At 39.1% G+C, this 19,832-nt stretch overlaps 1 protein-coding gene and 1 pseudogene across 1 annotated transcript; both read left to right on the top strand.

The window, feature by feature from the left end:
- The first annotated feature begins 323 nt into the window (after positions 1-323).
- LOC143849655 (BTB/POZ domain-containing protein) lies at positions 324-9,027 on the top strand. The gene is made up of 3 exons (XM_077358768.1): positions 324-626; positions 728-833; positions 8,630-9,027. The coding sequence occupies exons 1-3, from the start codon at positions 515-517 to the stop codon at positions 8,706-8,708; spliced, it is 297 nt and encodes a 98-aa protein (XP_077214883.1). The 5' UTR covers positions 324-514; the 3' UTR covers positions 8,709-9,027.
- A 2,036-nt stretch (positions 9,028-11,063) lies between these two features.
- On the top strand, positions 11,064-18,222 carry LOC143851753 (cucumisin-like; annotated as a pseudogene).
- The last annotated feature ends 1,610 nt before the right edge of the window (positions 18,223-19,832 follow it).

The following is a 19,832-nucleotide window of genomic DNA, read 5'->3' as shown; positions in this document are numbered from 1 at the left end:
AATGAATAAAGTGTCTCCAACTAGATTGCAAGAAAGATATATTTACAAGGAAAGTTTTTTCTTGGGAAAATTATCTTTTTACGGACATATTTGGCCACGATGAATCGATGACTCCTTTTCATGATAAATTAGTGTCTCTAAGTGCTGATGAGGGTGAAGCAGATTAAAAATTAAGGCAACAATATCTCAAATTAATGATGAGAAGTGGCTAAAAATCAGGAAACAAAAAGCTTCTTAGGTACGTTTGGTGGGCTACGTTTTCCAAGATTTTAGCCTTTCTTAGGGTACGTTTGGCTACCATGAAAATTTTTTTCACGATAAACTAGGGTCAAGTGATGGTGAGAGAGCGTAGGGCAGGCGAGGTGGCTAAAAATCAGGAAACTAGGGCGTCGAAGTGGTAAAAATACGGAAAAAGACTTGAGAAGACTCAGGGCCTTGGATACAAAATACATCAATCATCCGCTCATGTTGTACGAGAGACGGATCCATTCGTGGATAATTTTGAAAATCACTGATGAGGAAGGAGGATACAGTGAAGCTGATCAGCGCGGAGGGATTTGAATTCGTCATCGACAAGAAAGCTGCAATGGTTTCTCATACCATACGCAACATGCTAACCTCTACAGGCCTCTCTTTTTCTTTTTTTTTTCTCCCTGGCATTTCTTTTTCTTAGAATTAGGGTTAGGGTTAGGGTTTCTCATCTTTCTTGATTTTCCGATGTCTCCAGGTAGTTTTGCGGAAACTCAGCACGGAGAGGTCACTTTTCCAGAAATAAGCACAACCATTCTTGAGAAGATCTGCCAGTATTTCTACTGGTCCTTGCAGTTCGCCAGGTATGCGATTTCCAACTTTTCTTTTTCTTCTTTTTTTGGTCTTAATGAGATTTGGATGAGAATCGATTAGAAATTGTATTTCGTAGAAGAAGGGCATGCATTTTGCGGGTTCTTATTGGGTTTGTGTTTAGGAATGGGTTGAATTGACGACTCTTCTTCTTTGGAATCTTAAGGAATTGGATCCGGACAAAAAAAACAGGAAAATAAAAGGCTATAATGAAGTTGGGTTAGTTTGATTTTGTTACAAATCTGTTCTCTTATTTAGATGATTTCCCTTACAACTTGATTTTCATATTCTAGTAGTTTTCATTATTTTCTTTTTCCATTTTCTACTGATTTTTGTTTCCTATTTGGCTCATTGCAATTTCTATAAAATGTAGTGATACGACACATTTCTATCTGATGCTGCTCAAATCTACGCGTGAGTGCGAATGGTCCGGATTTGGGGGTCCTACCCATGGTTTTAAATTTGGGCTGAAATACCGAAATTTTGGATTTCGGTTGGGACTGAAACTGAAATCCACAAAACCTGAAATTTCGGCCAGAGTACCAAATTTCAGAAATTGCGGGAAAATGTGATTTTTTAAGTTTGTTTCCAAGATTTCGGCCGAAATTTCGGTACATGAATGAAATTTGTTTTTCAACTGAATTTCGGTATTTCGGCCGAAATTTTGGTTTTGGCTATGTCCGAAAACTGAATCCGAAATTTAAATCCATGGTCCTACCTCCTGTCGGGTCCTACACAGTGGGTTGGTTTGACTTGTGACCTACCTCCACAGACAATAGGTTAAGGACCACCCAGAGTCATAACTCTGGGGAACCCTTCAACACTCAAGTTAGACCGAGGCATCAGGAAAAGGAGAGCTGAACAGACGAGAGGCGAGGAAATCATCGTAATCCAAGGGCAGATATGCGCACCTGAGGGTATTTTTACCGTAGGAGATGAGTCTGGTTCAATTGGGTGCTTGATGTGTGTCCTGGTGGTGAGGATGCCAAAGGTCTGTCTTCTTTGAGTGGGGGCTTCCCCCCTTTGTAGGCGGGAGTTCCGATTTCCTAGGCGAGATGTTGCGGTGACGTGAACCGCGTATATCGCTGGAGATGACGTCGGTGCAGGCCGTGCGTGTACGATCCTGGAAGGCAATGCGACGGGATAGGAGATCTGGTTCTTCTGGCGGTGACAGGTTGGCGGCTGGCAGGTATAGAATCTTGTACGACGGAGGCGGGATTTGACACTGATCTTGGCGATGACGGCGAGAGATAGCGATAAGGCATCAGGAAGCTTTCTTGGGGATGACGTCAGGTGACACGGGAGGCCTCGGGAGAGGTCCAGGGCCGAGATCACTCGGAACTGGACTGCTCTGGGACAGGATGTCCATCAACGGGGCCGTCTGTTGCTCTTGACCGAGTGGCCTCATTATAACGATGACTCCATGTGCAGGCATCACAATAGAGTCCGGTTTTTACTCCCAACATATAAGCCCCCACTTCCTCGAGTCGGCAAGAGTCAAGGAAGTAGTCGTAGCTGCCTTGAAATCTGCACGGTGCTTCCGCTGGCTGATAAGTGCTTGAAGGGGAAGGAAGCATATATGAGAGGAGTCGTTTCGGTCTCTGGAGTTAATGGAGGGGCCCCGAATCGAAGGAGCACGGTCATAGCGCACGTTTTCGAAACGGCTAAGGAATTATGGCACATGGGAGTCAGCGCTTTGAGCTCGCGAGAAAATTGAAGCGCCATGATAATGGCGATTGCAAAAGAGGCAGTGAGAGGATCCACATGGCATAATCGGGGTCATGAATCTGAATAGTTGCGATCCCCACCGTGGACGTGGTCACTCGCATCTTGAGTGGTATGGAATGGTCTATAAAAGGAGTGTTTCTGCTTGCGTTTTCTGGCGTCAATCCAATGTTCAATTTCCTTCACTTCTTCTTTTCCCTTATGAGGGATGATGCTTCCCTCTTCTTCCGGCAGTCATGGAGGAGAGGGCAGATGTCAGGGCAGAGGCACATATAGCATGAGGGGGGCCATTCCCCCACCCATGACTTGCAAAACTCCTTTTATATTGCATGGATGCAATGCATGCTTTAGGTAGCTTAGTGGCCATGGGCCCCCCAATGACCAATGCAGCCAAGTGTAAATTAGTGTAAATTCCTGGCTCCCCCAAGTGTAAATTCCTGGCTCCGCCCCTGGCAGATGGAGATTAGAACTTGGTTTTGGGAAGATGCCACCCTTTGCCCCCAGTTGGAGTTCGTCTTGTGTTTTGACCGTGCTGGAGAGAGCCGTCTTGTGTCTCGACCATGAGGTCCGCACACAGTTGGGCTTCACGAGCTCCCTCCTATGAGGGCTTGCCTCCTTGGTAGTATAATTGATGCTACCTTTTGCACTTTAGGTGCCCGACACGGGAGGTGTCGAACCTTTTGGTGGATCCCGGCTGCACAACCTTTTGGTGGATCCCTGCTACACAAGGATTTTTAGGAAGAAGAAAAGCCTTCATAGGAAACAGATTGGATAATGGGGTGATTCTTACGAGATCTCTTGCCATTATGTAAGGGAATGGGGAAATCATTAATCTCAGGATTAACTAAAAAAATAAGAGGAACTATAACACCTATGATCAAAGCATTATAAACTATGAACTTGTGATTGTATCTCATCTCCTCTTCATCTGCCAAGATATTTTAATGCATGCACCTTTGTTATTTCCTTGAAATTCTTCACTAGGACTGGTACTACAAGGGCATAGAAGGCTTTCCTTTCAACAATGGGAAAATGAGGAGAGTAGGTCAACAACTTTCCAACTTTTGAAAAGTAAGGCACATCTTCAAAGAAAGTAACATCCAAGTAGACATACCTTTTTCAATTTGTGGATCATTTTATTTATACCACTTTTGATATCGGGACCCATATTTAATAGATTTATTTGACCATTATGACATGCTGGATGAAGATTTTGAACAAACATACCATCAAAGACATGTGGGAGAATATTTAATGGGAAACGAACAATTTTAAGGCAGAAGAAAAGATTGATTAATCAATGCAACAATAGTTAATCTATTAATAAAATAGCATGCAGTGAAGAAACATCGCATCAATAATGTTTTAGGTACTCTTGTTTTTGTGTGAAGTGCCCTAGTGATCTCCAATAAATGATAATGTTTGCACTCTGTTATTTATTTTGTTGAGGAGTTCGGGAACATGAAGACTGAAATTTGACACCATTTTTCTACAAATAGACTTGAATATCTTGAGAAAGGTGCCCATCATCATTATCAATGAAATTTTTTGATGTCGCTTGATTGATTTTGGACCCATCTGTGGAAGATTTTAACCAGGTAAGCAAGCTCAAGTCTATCTTTCATCAAATAGACCCAAGTCATTTGAGTAGCATCATCGATAAAATGATATAACAATGAAAACAATAATTGAAAAAAAATGAATGCAGGTAAGTATCCTAATGACTGGACGGGAGAAGTACAACTCAAAAATCTGAAATCTAAAGTTATTGCAATCAAATGAACTAATACTTGAAATTAATGATTTAAGACTATAGATGGACGACGGAAACGATAATGCCACATATGGAGGTCATTCTTATCCTGAGTCCTGACTCAAGAGTGCATTGGAAGTGTTGGTGACACTGAGGGTCAAAGAGATACAAGCTGCATGCTTCGCGTCCTCCACCAATCATCCTCTTAAAGGCATGATGGAATGGAAATAATTTTATAGTGCAATTAAGAGACTTGGTCAAATTTCTTACGAAAAGGATGTTAGTTGACAAATAAGCAATGTGAAGAACTGCTTAAAGAGAAAAGAGGAAATGGGGATGGTTCCTTTACTGAAGATTTTGGTAAGACTAACATCAACATGTTTTAGACTACCAATGAAGCTAGAACATTAAAAAACAAAACGGATCAGATGTGCCACTCATATGATCAATAGTCCCAGACTTTGTTACCCATATGATCTGAGAGGGTGGAAAGTAGTATGAAAGGCTCATGTAGTACCTGACTACGCTTGGAAAGTTGTGTTATTGGAAGACATACCTTGAGGCAATTCATTTCCTGGACTACAGAGTTATGTTCAACCTCATACATGCAAATCAAACTTGGCTTGGGAGGCAAACTAATGAGCGTATGAAGTATGGCATGGTTCCTCAATGTACTGTTAGCCACCAAAGATGGCTCCTTTTGGAGATCCCAACGCCGTATGATTGTTCCGTTGATGGGGACCAACCTTACGTAAACTAGAAAATGGGCTAATTACGATAGTGGGGTCCTCTAAAAGTGTTTTAGTTTTTTTTTTTTTTTTTGGGTATTACTTTAAGCAGTGCTGGCCATATGGGGCTTATATTCTTAATGTAATTAGGATGAGTTAGTAGTTATTGGGGTTTACTATTCACGCGTCACTACTCAGGTCGCAATTCACCTACATGTTAGTGTTTGTTTTTTTTTTTTTTTTAATATTTTCTTGTTGTAAGTGATAATTTTAGAGTTAGGATTATTACCTGTTTAAGTTAAATACAGCCCACATGTTAGGATTTTACGTGTTTAGAAATCTGTAGTAGCTGTGGAAGAATCTTTATATTGTAAGCTGAAGGGCTGACAAAAACATGGATAAATGAAGGAATGAACAGACTCTTTTGCTCTCTTGCAAAATGTGGATGTGATGTCTGCAAGTCTTGGTGTGATCCCTTGACTTCCTTTGGTGCGCTGTCATAGCAACCCCTTGGTGTGATGCCTTGAGTCGTGTTGGTGTGATTCCAGCGCAACTATCTTTGATTTCCTTTGGTGCTATATCTTTGGTCACGCTGGTGTGACTCCAACATATCTATCTTCTCCTCCTACTCTAAGGTGCAATCCTTGATCCCCTTTGCTGCAATACTTGGGGTTCAACCTTAAGGGCTGGCCCTACATGTCCATATGCGCCCTTGATAAAGAGTTTTCTCAGCTAAAGCAAGAGCTTTCAGGCCATGATCAGGTAGAGGGGTACGAGATGTCCACAACAGAACAATCTTCTTTGATCCAAGAGTTTGAAGCAGCTGATGGCTACTGCAAGGGTAGAGCTTGTAGGCGCATCGCAGGCCTTAGTAGATTTTGTTTAAGCTGGTTGGGTATAGCAAACAACTGAAGCTTTCCGGCCCCCTCAACCTTCCTTGCTATCCGTCCAAGAGATGTCGATAATCTAGAAGGCTAAGTCTGACGGCGTGAGGAAAACTTCTCTACCTCGCGGGCGCAACCCCAAAGAATATCTGAAGCATCAAAGGGGGGTCTTGATCACAAGAGGATTTTGGATTGGTGCGACGCTAGTGTTTTTAGTGTGAAGCTAACACATGTGTCATCTTTATTCTCTCTAATACAGCCGACTGTGGATATGGACGGTTGGCCGTGGATATGGACAGTCGACTGTGGCTCGGGACTGGCCAAACGGCTAGTCCCCTATCACTGTCTTTCTTTTGAATGAGCATGAATGAAGTAGCCTCCATTTCCTTGCAGAGGATGCTTCTCCCACAAAATTCTTCCATCACCTTGTTTATCTTTGCTATAAAATCTTCCAAGGAAGTGGAGTAAACGGGCGAAATCTTTCATTTTTCCAAATCCTAGTGGATTTCATTTTGGTAGTCTCCAAAATTGAAATATTTCGCCTGAAACAAAATGTTCAAGCCAAAATTTAAAACCATGTTCCATTCCTCACGTTCAGTTTTGAATGCTGTTTTTTTCTTCTTTGTAAAACCATGTTCCAATCCTCACGTTCCGTTTTTTAAAGCTGTTTTTTCTTCTTTTAGGAAACCCTCACTATTTTTATGCATGACCTCCATAATTTCTTTGCATGCTATTCTTAGGTACATCTAAATCCTGTAGGTGACTAATACCATTCAATTTAGTTTTCTCTATCTTTTCTTACTTTTTCTAGATCGAAACCAATCTGTTACCTAGCCCGTTGTACACGCTAGTTGTCCTACTGTTCAGAACTGCCAAATTTTTTTGAGCTTCTTCCCTTCCCATATTGTTACTAGTTCCTTCATCAGTTGATATCAAAGCTTTTTGATGCCTTCACACTAGCAAATTTTTAAATACCCTTCATATCATCCGAACACAAGGTATTTAAACACCCTTCATGAGCTTAAACACCTTCCACTAGTATCACAGACTGTGATCTTTTCAATCTCCTTCGATTGAAAAGACTTGACTCCATCAAGTAAAGAATCCGGTTCATCGCCATTGGGCCATCTCTAATGTACCCATGGAAATCTTGCTCCCATGTGAACAAGATCAAAGTCCATGAAGGTTTTTAAGCTTATGATAATTCATGATTGCACCATTTGTATCCTTAATAGCAAGCTTATGATAATGCGCGCGCGCGCGCACACACACACACACACACACTAACTAGTAAAAAACCCCGTACGATGTACGGGCCGACAAAGAACTGTACAGACCACATCATAGGTTGATCCAAACCGTCCATGTGATGGAACACAACATCAATACGTTGTGTCCGTAAAAGCATTTCCATAGCCTGATCCTCGCCCTCCAGTCTATAGAGGTTTCCATAATCTGTTGTTCCTCTTCAGGTGCCCGGAATTCGTAAATATGTTTAAAGGTGTCCGGAATTCATAATATCCTCAAAAAATTCATTAGGAAAAGTAGTTTTTTCGTAATTGTCATATATCGACACCTAATCTTTGTCTTTTTTTTCCGTAATTGTCATGTACAGGTACCCGTTTCGGTACTTGTTTCTGTAATTTTGCGACTTTCAAGCACTCTTTCCGTAATTTTCCTCCAAAACTTTAGTACGTACTGGTTATTATTGACTTTGTCCACTTTGTTTATTCAAAAAGCATAAAGGAGGGGGTAGGATTGAAATTATGTGGCTTTAATGGGTGCCTTTGTTACAAAGCATAAAGGAGGGGGGTAGGATTGAAAATATGTGGGTTGAATGGGTGCCATTGTTAAAAAAAGTCAAAAAAAGTGATGTGTAATTCTATTAGATTTTTGGGAGAAAATCAAATAAATGTTTCCTTTTCTCTTCTGCTATATATATATTGTAATAGTTATGGAGAACATGAATACTTCTGTCAAGGTTTCTCTCTCTTTTTTTTTTTTAAAGTAACGGAGTTTTATTCCATGCAACGGTCCATACATACAGGGGACAAGAGGTCCCCCCTGGAATATACAAGAAAAAAGTTTACAAAACCACCCAAAAGCAGTGAATCATCCAGAGAAATTATCCCCCAGTGTTAATAGGATAATGCGCGTATTTGGAATTTCCACCCGTTCTTTCGCCAATGTGCCAGCGATAGTATTCGCCGATCTACGCCTGTGACAGATTTGAGGATGTATCTCCTGAATTAGATCTCGGGTTTCCTCCAAGATGTTATACAATTTCTGAGGCCCACTAGATCGGTTCAATGCTCAGGCAATAGTATTAACCGAATCGCCTTCTACAATAAGCGGACCCAGATTGTTTTGTGCGTACCATTGTAGACCAAATAGGAGCGCTCTTGCCTCTGCTTTGTTTGCGCATACCATTGTAGGCCAAGGTTTCTCTGTTTTTAACTGTAGTACAGCAGATTTTCATTTCTGTATATTCTGAATATTAATATCTTGATGTTTAATTCGAATTTTTGGGATTTTCTGCCTTTTAATGACAGTTATCGCATTTATATGTTGAATGGATTATGATTTGGTGGTGAATGTAAGGAATATCTACTTCTTGCAAGTGATATAATTTATTTGAGTTTATTTTCCCTGGCTTTTACGTTATAGTTTTCATTTCATATTGTTGTTATTTATTTCAGCGGCAAGGAGACAGAGTTTCATATTGAACCTGAATTGACTTTAGAGTTGATGATGGCAGCTAATTACCTTCATACCTGACAGATTTGCCAGTGTTGTGCTTCTTGAATAAGTCTTCATTGTAAGCTTTCCATATAAGATGCTGTAGTCAGCTCATGTAATTGGATGTTATGGCCATACATAGTGGTTTCAACCTCTATTATCAGGGGCCCATGCTGTATATTTTCTACTTATGCCAACAGGATCAAATGCCCAAGAAGACTCGTAACACAGATGTTTGAATTCAGCACCCCAAATGGATTATATTGGTCAAATAACACTCTAAAGTGGAATTTTGTGGACAATTGAGGGCATATAATTCTGTGAATTTATAAACCTAATTATTATGTCTTCTCTTTGAGAGTGGGGCCTCATTTTCAATAATTTTATTAATAAGATGGAAAAAAAATTCCTTGGTATGCCATGCCCTGTTTGTGAAGTTGGGTCTTCAACCTTTCCCACCACAATTCTATAACATCCAACTACTAAAGTTCTGCCACTAAAAACAAAAACTAAATTTTGTGTATTCTCTCTCTCTCTCTCTCTCTCTCTCTCTATATATATATATATATATATATATATATATATATATATATATATATATATATATATATACACACACACACACACAATTTCTATGGAAAAAAAATTAATGGCTGCGAAATGGATGGAATTTGTGATGTTTTGAATTTGAAGTGTGGTTTGGGTGAAACAGGACTTGAAAGAAGGATTAAATGAGGCCAAATTTTGGTTAAATGGAGGGTAAAATGCGGAGTATTAGAAGAGATAAAATGACATAATTAAAATTGGTAAGAGAAGGGAAAGACCAAAAAGGAAGAGAATAATGTGAAAAGTCCACATGAAGGGATGATGAAATGTAAGTCTGTGATATAATAGGATGCGAATTCTCCTTCCAGTATAATGTTTTATTCATAAATTTGAATTTCTCATGAGAATTAAAAAAAAAAATACACTGAATTCATGAAATGGGAGAATGTTTGAATTATTTGGGATTTTTAGAAGTTTAAAATGGAAAATAAAAAATTCAAGATTTTCCAAGAAATTCTCAATTATTCGGAGAATTTTATAACCATGATTGGCTTGTAAGAATATATGGAAATAATTTTTAGAGGAACCCAAAGAGGCTCTTAATCTCTTCCTTTCCTAAAAAAAAAACAAACCTTTGAATCCTTCCAAAAGTCATAGAGTAGTGATTAGTAAAACCCTTGTTTACATGACCAAAGAGTTGTCTTAAATGCAACATAGAGATGATGTTAGTCTCTAGCCGGCTTTTGGATGATTTCGTTTGTAAGCGATGATTACTATAGGATCTGAGAATCCAATATGGTTGTCTTATTTTTCTTCATGCATATATAGATAGACCTGCATGTAATGGAGTTAAGAACCCTCTCTCTCTTTGGATCTCACCAATGGCTAGAAAACCATCTTCCTCACGGCTCTGTGCCCTCATCATAACCCTCTTCATTAGCCTACCCAACAGTTGCTATGGAGCTTCAGAACCAGAAAGAAAGGCAAATCCATCTCTATGAATTATTTTTACTTTCAGGGATTGGTAACATCCATAAGTTTATGCATTTTGCACCATGTCAACGAGGTTTGTCGTGACTAAGGGTATGTTTGGCCACCATGAAAAAATATTCCTTGGAATATTAGTGAGGCCAGTTATGTGAGATGTGCGTAGATGAACACTTAAGAGCGTGGGAGTGAGGGGAGTTTTAGGATTTCTCAAGCTCTCTCCACTCCTGCCCTCTAAGTCTTTCTCCACGCTCCTCAGCTCTTTTCTCACAATTGTGTCCCCTAATATTTCATGGAGTATTTTTTTTTTTCAAAGTTGCGAAACATGTCATAAGTGTGTTGCCTAAAATCAGCCTTTTACTTCTTTTTTTTCACTATAAAACATAATTTTTAATCTCAACCCTTCACACAACAAGTGAAAGGCTGATTTCTGGGCAAACACAATTTTAAGGGTGTTGATTTGATTTTAATCAGCCTTTCATTGTTCACATCCACATTTGTCCTAGATAAAATATTACTATAACAAAATTTGTACAGAAAATACAAGCTTGTTCCATGCCAAACTGACCGTAGAGGAATTATAGGAACTCTAAGCCAGTTGCTCGACCCACCAACATCTGCCACACGATTGGTAAGATGGTTTATCTGGTGGGCCCCATTATTGATCTATCTGTACTGGAAATTCTCATAATTTAAAAGATCTACTGATCAAATGGCTAGGATTCTTCTAACTGTGAGCCATCTGTGGATGGCACACTAGATGAACAAGTTGCTCCCAATAATTTGATAGAATTCTAATGCTTAATGGGGTTCTTTGGCTTCAAGGGAAAATAATAGAGTTTCATTGATTTTCAGGTCTACATTGTGTACATGGGTGAGCCTCCAAAAGGTGATTTCTCTGCAGAATCCCTCCACATTGGCATGCTCCAACAAGTGCTTGGCAGGTTTCAGCCTAACTTTTCCCTCTATTGTTCTTAGTTTAGTTTTCTTCTCTAAACTGTTTTTTTTTTTTTTTGAAGAAATTCTCTAAACTGTTCTTGAAGCTTTTGCCATGGAAGCAGCCTAAGAGAACAAAATCTCATCTCTTAGATAGCTAGTGCTGATGAGTGGGGCCCATCCAACAAAGTAGTGGGTCCAACTTATTATCACCGTTTGATCTAGATTAATGTTCAAGAAAGAATTATACATTGAATCATCATTATATGCACTCTATACTATACTAAATATTTCCTCATGATATTATACGTGCTTCTTAAAATGAAACCTTATTGCTTTTGTTTAGTATCAAATGGCTAAAGTCCAACTATAATTTCTCTTGTCCAATGCATGGAATAGTGCTGCATCAGAGTCTTTGGTCTACAGTTACAAGAGGAGCTTCAATGGATTTGCGGCAAAACTCTCTGAGGAAGAAATGCAGAAAATTGCTAGTGAGAAAATCTATATTCCAGAGTAATTTTAATTGGAACAGTCAGGTGCATAAGCTGTACACCATCATTGGGTGAAAAGATTATGAATGAGTATTGACATGATTATTCGAAAACTTGAATTTTCAGGCATGGAAGGGATAGTCTCTGTGTTCCCTAGTAAAGTAAAGAAGCTTCACACAACAAGATCATGGGACTTCATGGGCTTTTCTCAGAATATTACTAGGACTACAACGGAGAGCGATGTGATTGTCACACCGGAATCTGGCCGGAGTCTGACAGCTTCAATGATGAAGGACTCAGCCCACCGCCGAGCAAATGGAAGGGAACTTGCCAATCATCAGCCAATTTCACCTGCAATAAGTAAATCGGAGCCACCATATATAACTTCAAAGATAATTTCTTTTAAGCACCTTCTTTGAAGAACTTTATGTATAAACCATAGTTTCAAAACTCCCCCATGTCATTTATAAGTAGCCCAAGTTTTTTATTTTTTATTTTTTTACCTTGTCCGTATTCTTATTTAAGTTCGCATTTTGCCCTACAAATCCATCAAAACTCCTTTGACTCTTTGACTCTTTGAGTACTCAGCCGCATCACACCGGGTTGACTTGGATTTGCTTTGGCTTCATTTTGACCCGCGTCCCCATTTTGAAACATGGGTATAGACTATCCACTAAAACTTGGCCTATGAACCATGTCTATTCTCCAACCAGCTTTGTAATCTGGCATTTGAGAGGGCTATGTAAGAAACAAGGTTTCAAATTTTGATCGAAATATGAGATTTCGGGTTTCGGTGGAGAACGAAACCGAAATCGATAATACCCAAAAGGGTAGTTTATTTCGGCCTGAAATATCGTTTATCCCTAAATTTCGTCCGATTTAAGGGATTTCACCCAAAAATCTCGAAATTTGATAATATTATTTAATATTATTGCAAAATTTCAGCTGAAATTACCGAAATTTCTGTCGAAATAAAAAAGAGAAAAAATAGCCGCTGAATTGATTTCAACAGATTTCGCACGAAATTTTAGTTTCGATGAGGACCGAAACGCATTCCGAGACCAAAATTTGAAACCTTGGTTAGAAAATGGCATTTAAAAACCCTCCATATCAATTATTTACTCGACGAGTCAGCTGTCTTTTAGCCTGGTCCAATTCTTGTCCCGGACCAAGTTTTGCTCTAGAAAGTCAATAAAAAACTCTTTTGACATGCCTGGGCTAGTGAAAAATTGACTAAGTCAATCATTGACTAGCCCAAGTTGAAAGCAGAAGTTAGACTTCTCTGATCAAGACCACTGACTGGATACATTTTACAGTGAGCTCCAGTGAATAGTTTATACAGAGAATCAGTCATTATTAGAATCTTTTCTAATCCAAACTTGAAGGAGTACCATGATAAAAAAAAGGACAAAACATCAAAATCTCCCATTGTACAACTTTATTTCCAATGATTTACTATACCCTTATTGTTGTATCTGCAATGAAAATGCAGTAAGATTATTGGAGCTAAATTCTACAACAGTGGAGCAAAGGTGGAGGAAGTACAATTTGATTCTCCTCGGGACTCATTGGGTCACGGGACCCACACCGCTTCTACCGCTGCTGGGCGCCAAGTCAGCGGGGCGAGCCTACTTGGCCTGGGCCAAGGGACCGCTCGAGGAGGGGTTCCTTCGGCTCGCATTGCCGTATATAAGGTCTGTCGGTCGGAGATAGAATGTCTCGATGCCGACATCCTCGCAGCCTTTGATGATGCAATTGCTGATGGTGTCGATATCATATCGGTTTCGCTCGGAGGTAGCTCCCTATCAAACTATTTTCAAGATACCATTGCCATTGGAGCATTCCATGCTATGAAGAAAGGGATCCTCACCTCGAATTCTGCCGGTAACTCGGGACCTGGACCTTCCACTGTTTCGAATTTTTCGCCGTGGAGTCTAACTGTGGCAGCTAGTACTATTGACAGGCGATTTGTGGCCATGGTGCTGTTGGGTAATGGTGAGGCTTATGAGGTGAGAAAGAGGAAACTTTGGTACTAACTTTTATGTTTATATATGGAAAGATTCTTTTACTAAATTCTAAATGTTAGTTTTTTTCGATATAGGGAAATGCCATTAATACCTTTGAGCTCAAGGATGGCATGTACCCTTTGATATATGGAGGAGATGCCCCAAACAAATCTGCAGGTTATGATGGATCCATATCGAGGTGAACTCAAATGAACTTATTAACATCAAAACCAACACAAAAAAAATCCTCAAAAATCAGTTTCTCTTGCATTAGTATATTGAAATTCAAAAGACACTGCCTTTGATCACTACAGGAATACTTCTCACTACATGATGATCAGACTCATTAAGATCAACACCAACCCCACGCCCCCCGCCCAAAAAAAAAATTAAAAATAAAATAAAAATCTTTAGTATAATCTTCAAAACTCGGTTTATTTTGCATTAGTAGAGAGGAAGATTGTGCCTCTGATCAATAGAGGGAAACTGTTCAATACATGATGATCAAATGGTTGAAGTATAAATGATCAAATAACACGAACTCTAACAACTTAAGCTTTTGGAGTACTTAATTGTTTCACATGGTATCAGAGCTATTGCCTAACGGTAGCCCAATAACTCCTTCATATTAAAAATTCATGTGCATGGCCAACCCAAAAAAGAGGGGCCACACGTGAGGGGGAGTGTCGAAGTATACAAAAATTATATGGTGCCCGACCGTGAAGAACTGCCCGCCTTGATATTTGATCCAACGGCAGACTCTGAAAAAGTGGTCTGCTGGATCAAATATCAAGGGGGGTACCGCTAGCAAGGTACTTGACGGTCGGGCACCATATAAAAACTTTGAAGTATAAACGATTAAATAGCACAGACTCTAACAGCTTAAGCTTTTGGAGTAATTGGTTGTTTCACACAAATCACCTCATTTTTGTAGTCTTTTTTCTTTCTCTTCGGAAGCTTTAGTGCAAAAGGCTTAAGTAAGTTTAGATTGAAAATTTTCATTGGGCATCGATGAATGAAGGTACTGCAGCTTGGACTCATTGGACAAGAACTTGGTCAAGGGAAAGATTGTTTTCTGTGATGTCGTATCTACTGGAGAGGGAGCTTTGTCTGCTGAAGCTTTGGGCACCGTAATGCAAGATACACGCTACGGTGACTTAGCGTTTTCTTATCCATTGCCCGCTAGCCTTCTGAATATAGTGTTTGGCAGTGATGTTCTCAACTACATAAACACAACAAGGTATTTCTAATCATTTGCTCCCTTTTCTTCTCTGTTTAATTTTCAAACTTCAAATAAATTTTTTCATCACAATCCAAGATTAATCAGAGAAATTTGTCCCCAGATTAATCTATGTATATCAGCACCATTTAATTTGTGGAGTTTTTATAAGGTCGAGCGACGGTCAAGTCCTGTGTAGGCAGTCCCGCCCTTGATATTTGATCCAACAGCAACCCACTTTTTAAGAGGCTGCTGTTGGATCAAATATTAAGGGCGGTATTTTTGACGTACCACCCACACGGGACTAGACTGTCGGGCACCATATAATTTCTCTAATTTGTGATCTAACAACATTCTGTACAATTTAAAAGTGAAATCATAGCATTTTGAATGTAAAACTAGTGTTCATTAGCTCAAAACAAAACAAAAAACAAAGGATAGGACCCAATTCCGTATGATATTAATTGGTTTTCTTCATATTTAACTAGTAATGCAACAGCAACCATATTGAAGAGTGATGAGACTAAAGACGACACAGCTCCGGTAGTAGTTTCCTTCTCCTCGCGAGGGCCTAACCCTATCACGAAAGACATCCTAAAGGTAACTTTCACATTTTTCTATTTGTTAGGCTCCAAGTATTTCATTGTAAAATGGGCGTAAAACAAATTTTACTTCCATTTTCCACTTAAAAATGGGCATAAAATAAATTTTATGACATTTTCAACTTAGAAATGGGCATAAAATAAAATTTATGACATTTTCCACTTAAAGATGGGTGTAAAACTAATTTTATGCCCATTTCCAATTAAAAATGGGCATAAAACAAATTTTAAGGCTTTTTTCACTTAAACTTAGGTGTAAAACAAATTGTATGCCATTTTCCCACTTAAAATGGGCATAAGATTTGTTTTAAGACCCTTGTATGTCGAACAAAAGAGAGATTTATCCCATGTTTGGCACCCATGAATTTTTTTCCCTTGAAATATTAGTTTATCCAGTGGCGAGAGAGGGCTAGGGTGGGTGGGAGAAGGAGATAGTAGAGAGGGCAGGAGTGGGGAGAGGGTAAGAAGTAGCTAAAAAGCAGGGAAAAAATAAATTTAACTATGTATATCAAGATTTTAATGGGTTTTCTTACATTCGATTGTATTATCATTCTTACCTTATGTTGATTTGGGCATCATCAATTAAACCTGGTTGGGGTCCGAAATATTTTGTGCGAGGCGGATGCACCGGTTACTTAAATGAGTTCGGCCCGATTCGGATAAGTTGTTTTCACCCGCTTTGTATGGGGGGTTTTAGGGCTTATTTCGCTTTCTTGTCTTCAAGAAGAGGGTTGAGAGCTCAAAAGGAGGAAAAGGGTGTACAAGGGTTTCTTGGTGGGTTTGGACCGTTTGGTGAGAGATGCCAATTTTGTCTTGGAAACTAGTGGATTTTCCCGTTGCCTTTGCTGTGGATGTAGGCCGAACCACGTAAATCTTTGTGTCTTGTCTCGTTTAGGTGTGCCAATGAAATTGCATATTTCTATTATGGGTTTTTTTCATAACATCTTAATACACTCACAGGGTCTCACCAAACCCCAGCTTATCTACCAGAAAGGGGGGAAAAAAAGTATCTTTGTATCTTCCATCTGTTTTAGCTCATTTTGATTAAGACCACTTAATATGGTGCAGCCTGATTTAACTGCCCCTGGAGTTGATATTTTAGCTGCATGGTCACCGGTTGCATCGCCTTCAGTATATGAGGGAGACAAAAGAGCAGTGCGATACAACATAATCTCTGGAACATCCATGTCTTGCCCCCATGTAAGTGGTGCTGCAGCCTATGTCAAGTCCTTTCATCCAACATGGTCTCCAGCCGCAATCAAGTCTGCCCTAATGACTACAGGTAATGACATAACTTATCTTTACTAGGGGTTCAACTCGGGCTGGGTTGGGACAACCCTAGCCCATCCCGAGGTAGTATTACTTCCACCCTAACCGACCCACGCCTAGCCTCATGTCGAAGAAGGGGTCAATCCTAACCTATTAAAGTATAAATGATTAGCAGCTTAAGCTTTTGGAGTAGGTGGTATCAGAGAAATTGCCTCAAGGCAGGTCCTGGGTTTAAAACCCAACAACTCGTTGTTATTAAAAATTCATGTGCATGCCCAACCCAAAAGAAAAGGGCCACACATGAAGACATGAAGGGGAGTGTTGAAGCATAAATGATTAAATAGCACCTACTCTAACAGCTTGAGCTTTTGGAGTACTTGGTGTTTCACATAACCCAACACACTACTAAATTTCTCAACCTTAACCTAAACCATCCAACCCGATTTTTCAAATATGATTGGGATGAGTCAGGTTATGTTTGGTCTGCTGAGGCAAAAAAAAAATCTATAAAAAATATTAACCAAGATTTTGAAAATTGCAATAAATTTGCTATAAAATTAGGGGGACAAGTCAGGTTGAGCTGCCCAAGGCCTAAACCCTAACGTAACCCAAAATTAAATCGGACTGGCTAGCCCAAGGAAATGCTAACTCGAGACGAAATCAGGTTGAAACCATTGGGTTCGGGTTGAGCCTGACCAAAGTTAAACCCCTAATCTTTACCTCAAGATCTTCATTCAATCAATTAAACCATCCTAATTTTATGGCTTAGCTTTATAATATGAAAAATAAGTACATGAAGTACACACACACCATTTGAATATTTCATTCAACCACAAAACAAGATCCCAGAAAGAAATGGATAGAAAGACGTGTGAACCCATGAATAAAAATCTTGGAAAAAATGCTGTGTGCATATACATTGGCAGAATTTTTTTTGAACACCACTAATCCACTTTTATTAACATGTACTTTGCAGCCTACCCCATGAACACTTCCTCCAATGCTGAGGCCGAATTCGCCTATGGTGCGGGTCACATAAACCCAGTTCAAGCTGTAAATCCCGGCTTAGTATATGACGCAGCCGAGGCGGATTATGTTCAAATGCTATGCAATGTAGGTTACGATACTCAGATGTTAAGACTCGTGACCGGAGATAACAGTAGTTGTTCAAATGCGGCCAACGGATCTGTCTGGGATCTTAACTATCCTTCCATCGCTCTTTCTTCAGTGAGTGGAAAATCAATCTCAGCTAAGTTCAGTAGAACAGTCACCAATGTTGGATTTTCGAATTCTACTTACGAAGTGGCCGTGATTGCCCCATCAGGGCTTGTTATAAGCGTCGAACCGAGTGTTCTTTCATTTAAGTCCTTAGGGGAGAAGCAATCTTTTGTAGTAAATGTTGCAGGAGAAATTAAGGGCAATGTAGTATCAGCTTCAATGGTGTGGAAAGATGGTGTTCATCAAGTGAGAAGTCCCATTGTAGTTTATTTATCATGAAGCTGAAATTCCAGCAGAGGAACAATAAAAGTTTTAATCAATTGGGAAGGGTTTTTTTAATTATCTGAAGTTTCAACTGTAGATGATATCAGGGCTCAAATGTGTTGGTTTGGTATGCGTTTGTATGTGGATTGTCTATATGGGCCTTTTTAGACCTTTTAATTCTTTTTTAGGATTTAATTATTCATTACAATAATAGATTCTCAGTTTTGTTCCCAAAATGGACACAAAACCATGTTTATGAGCTTGCTCTGCCTACCACCACAGCTATTGATGGCATAGCGGAAATCACCAAAGAATCCGAAGAGAGATCATCTCATCTTCCTTGATTTAAAATAAAAAAAAAAACTCGAATCCACAAGGAGCATATGGCAACCATATTATATTCAATGGAGATGAATTAATTTCGTTTTTAGTTATAATGATATTTTTTTTGAAAGGTAAGACTTCCAAGGAGGTCACCCATCCTACTACTACTCTTGTCCAAGCACACTTAACTTCGCAGTTCTGATGAGATCCAGTGCATTTGTGCTGGTTTTTAGTTATAATGATATATAAGTTTTAAACTCCCAAAACCTTAGTCTTAATTTGTAATAGTATTTTTTTTTAAATAGTAAAAATTCAAAAACAATCGAATCACTTCATTTGATAGTAAGTACAAAAAGAATGTTTTTTTTTTTTTTTTTTTTTTTTAATTTTTAAAAAGAGCTCAAAAAGCCTCTAAATCGGCAAAGAAGGGGATTTAATTTAAGGGATTTGCTATCGTCCATCGCGGAAGGCATTTCGCGGATGGCCTGTGGCATGTGAGAGCAGCCCCTCATGAATGAAGACAAAATCTGCTGAAAAGTGAGCATATGTGGCTGCTCTCACATGCAACAGGCCATACGCGAAATGCCTTCTATGATGGACGCTATCAAATTCCTTAATTTAATATCAAGGTCTTAAACCTCCATCTACTCCACATAACTACCATCTCTTGCTCGAAGGCATTTCGCGGATGGCCTGTCGCATGTGAGAGCAGGCTCTCATGAATGAAGACAAAATCTGCTGAAAAGTGAGCATATGTGGCTGCTCTCACATGCAACAGGCCATACGCGAAATGCCTTCTATGATGGACGCTATCAAATTCCTTAATTTAATATCAAGGTCTTAAACCTCCATCTACTCCACATAACTACCATCTCTTGTGAGCACCATGTTTTTCCATACCCAAGATCTCATTTAGATTTAGAGAAAATAAAGATAAGTAAATCTACCATAAGATTACAAAATATTGCAGGTTTTTATTAAAATACAAACTTCTATTTTATGAGAAATATAAATAGAATATTATTTTATGTCACTTTTAGATTGACTAAGAAGAGCTATTTATATTACAAAATATTGTATTGTTTTTATTAAAATATAAACTACTATTTTATGAGAGATATTAATAGAATATTTCTTTACGTCACTTTTAGATTGACTAACAAAGTAACAAGAGCTTTTTCTCTTTGGAATGGTCTTCCTCTCTCTTCTAGAAGGGTGGGGCTTATGTTTATCAAACCATCCTGTACATGGCATTGATGGAATCAATCTTCAAGTGACAGATGCATGAATTAAATATCTAT

Source organism: Tasmannia lanceolata, unplaced genomic scaffold (genome assembly GCF_043159265.1).
Source record: "Tasmannia lanceolata isolate RefF3 unplaced genomic scaffold, GAP_Taslan_0.1 ptg000018l, whole genome shotgun sequence".
Taxonomy (NCBI): Eukaryota; Viridiplantae; Streptophyta; class Magnoliopsida; order Canellales; family Winteraceae; genus Tasmannia; species Tasmannia lanceolata.
Note: the sequence above shows the minus strand (reverse complement) of the source record. Positions and strands in the feature narration are given on the sequence as shown.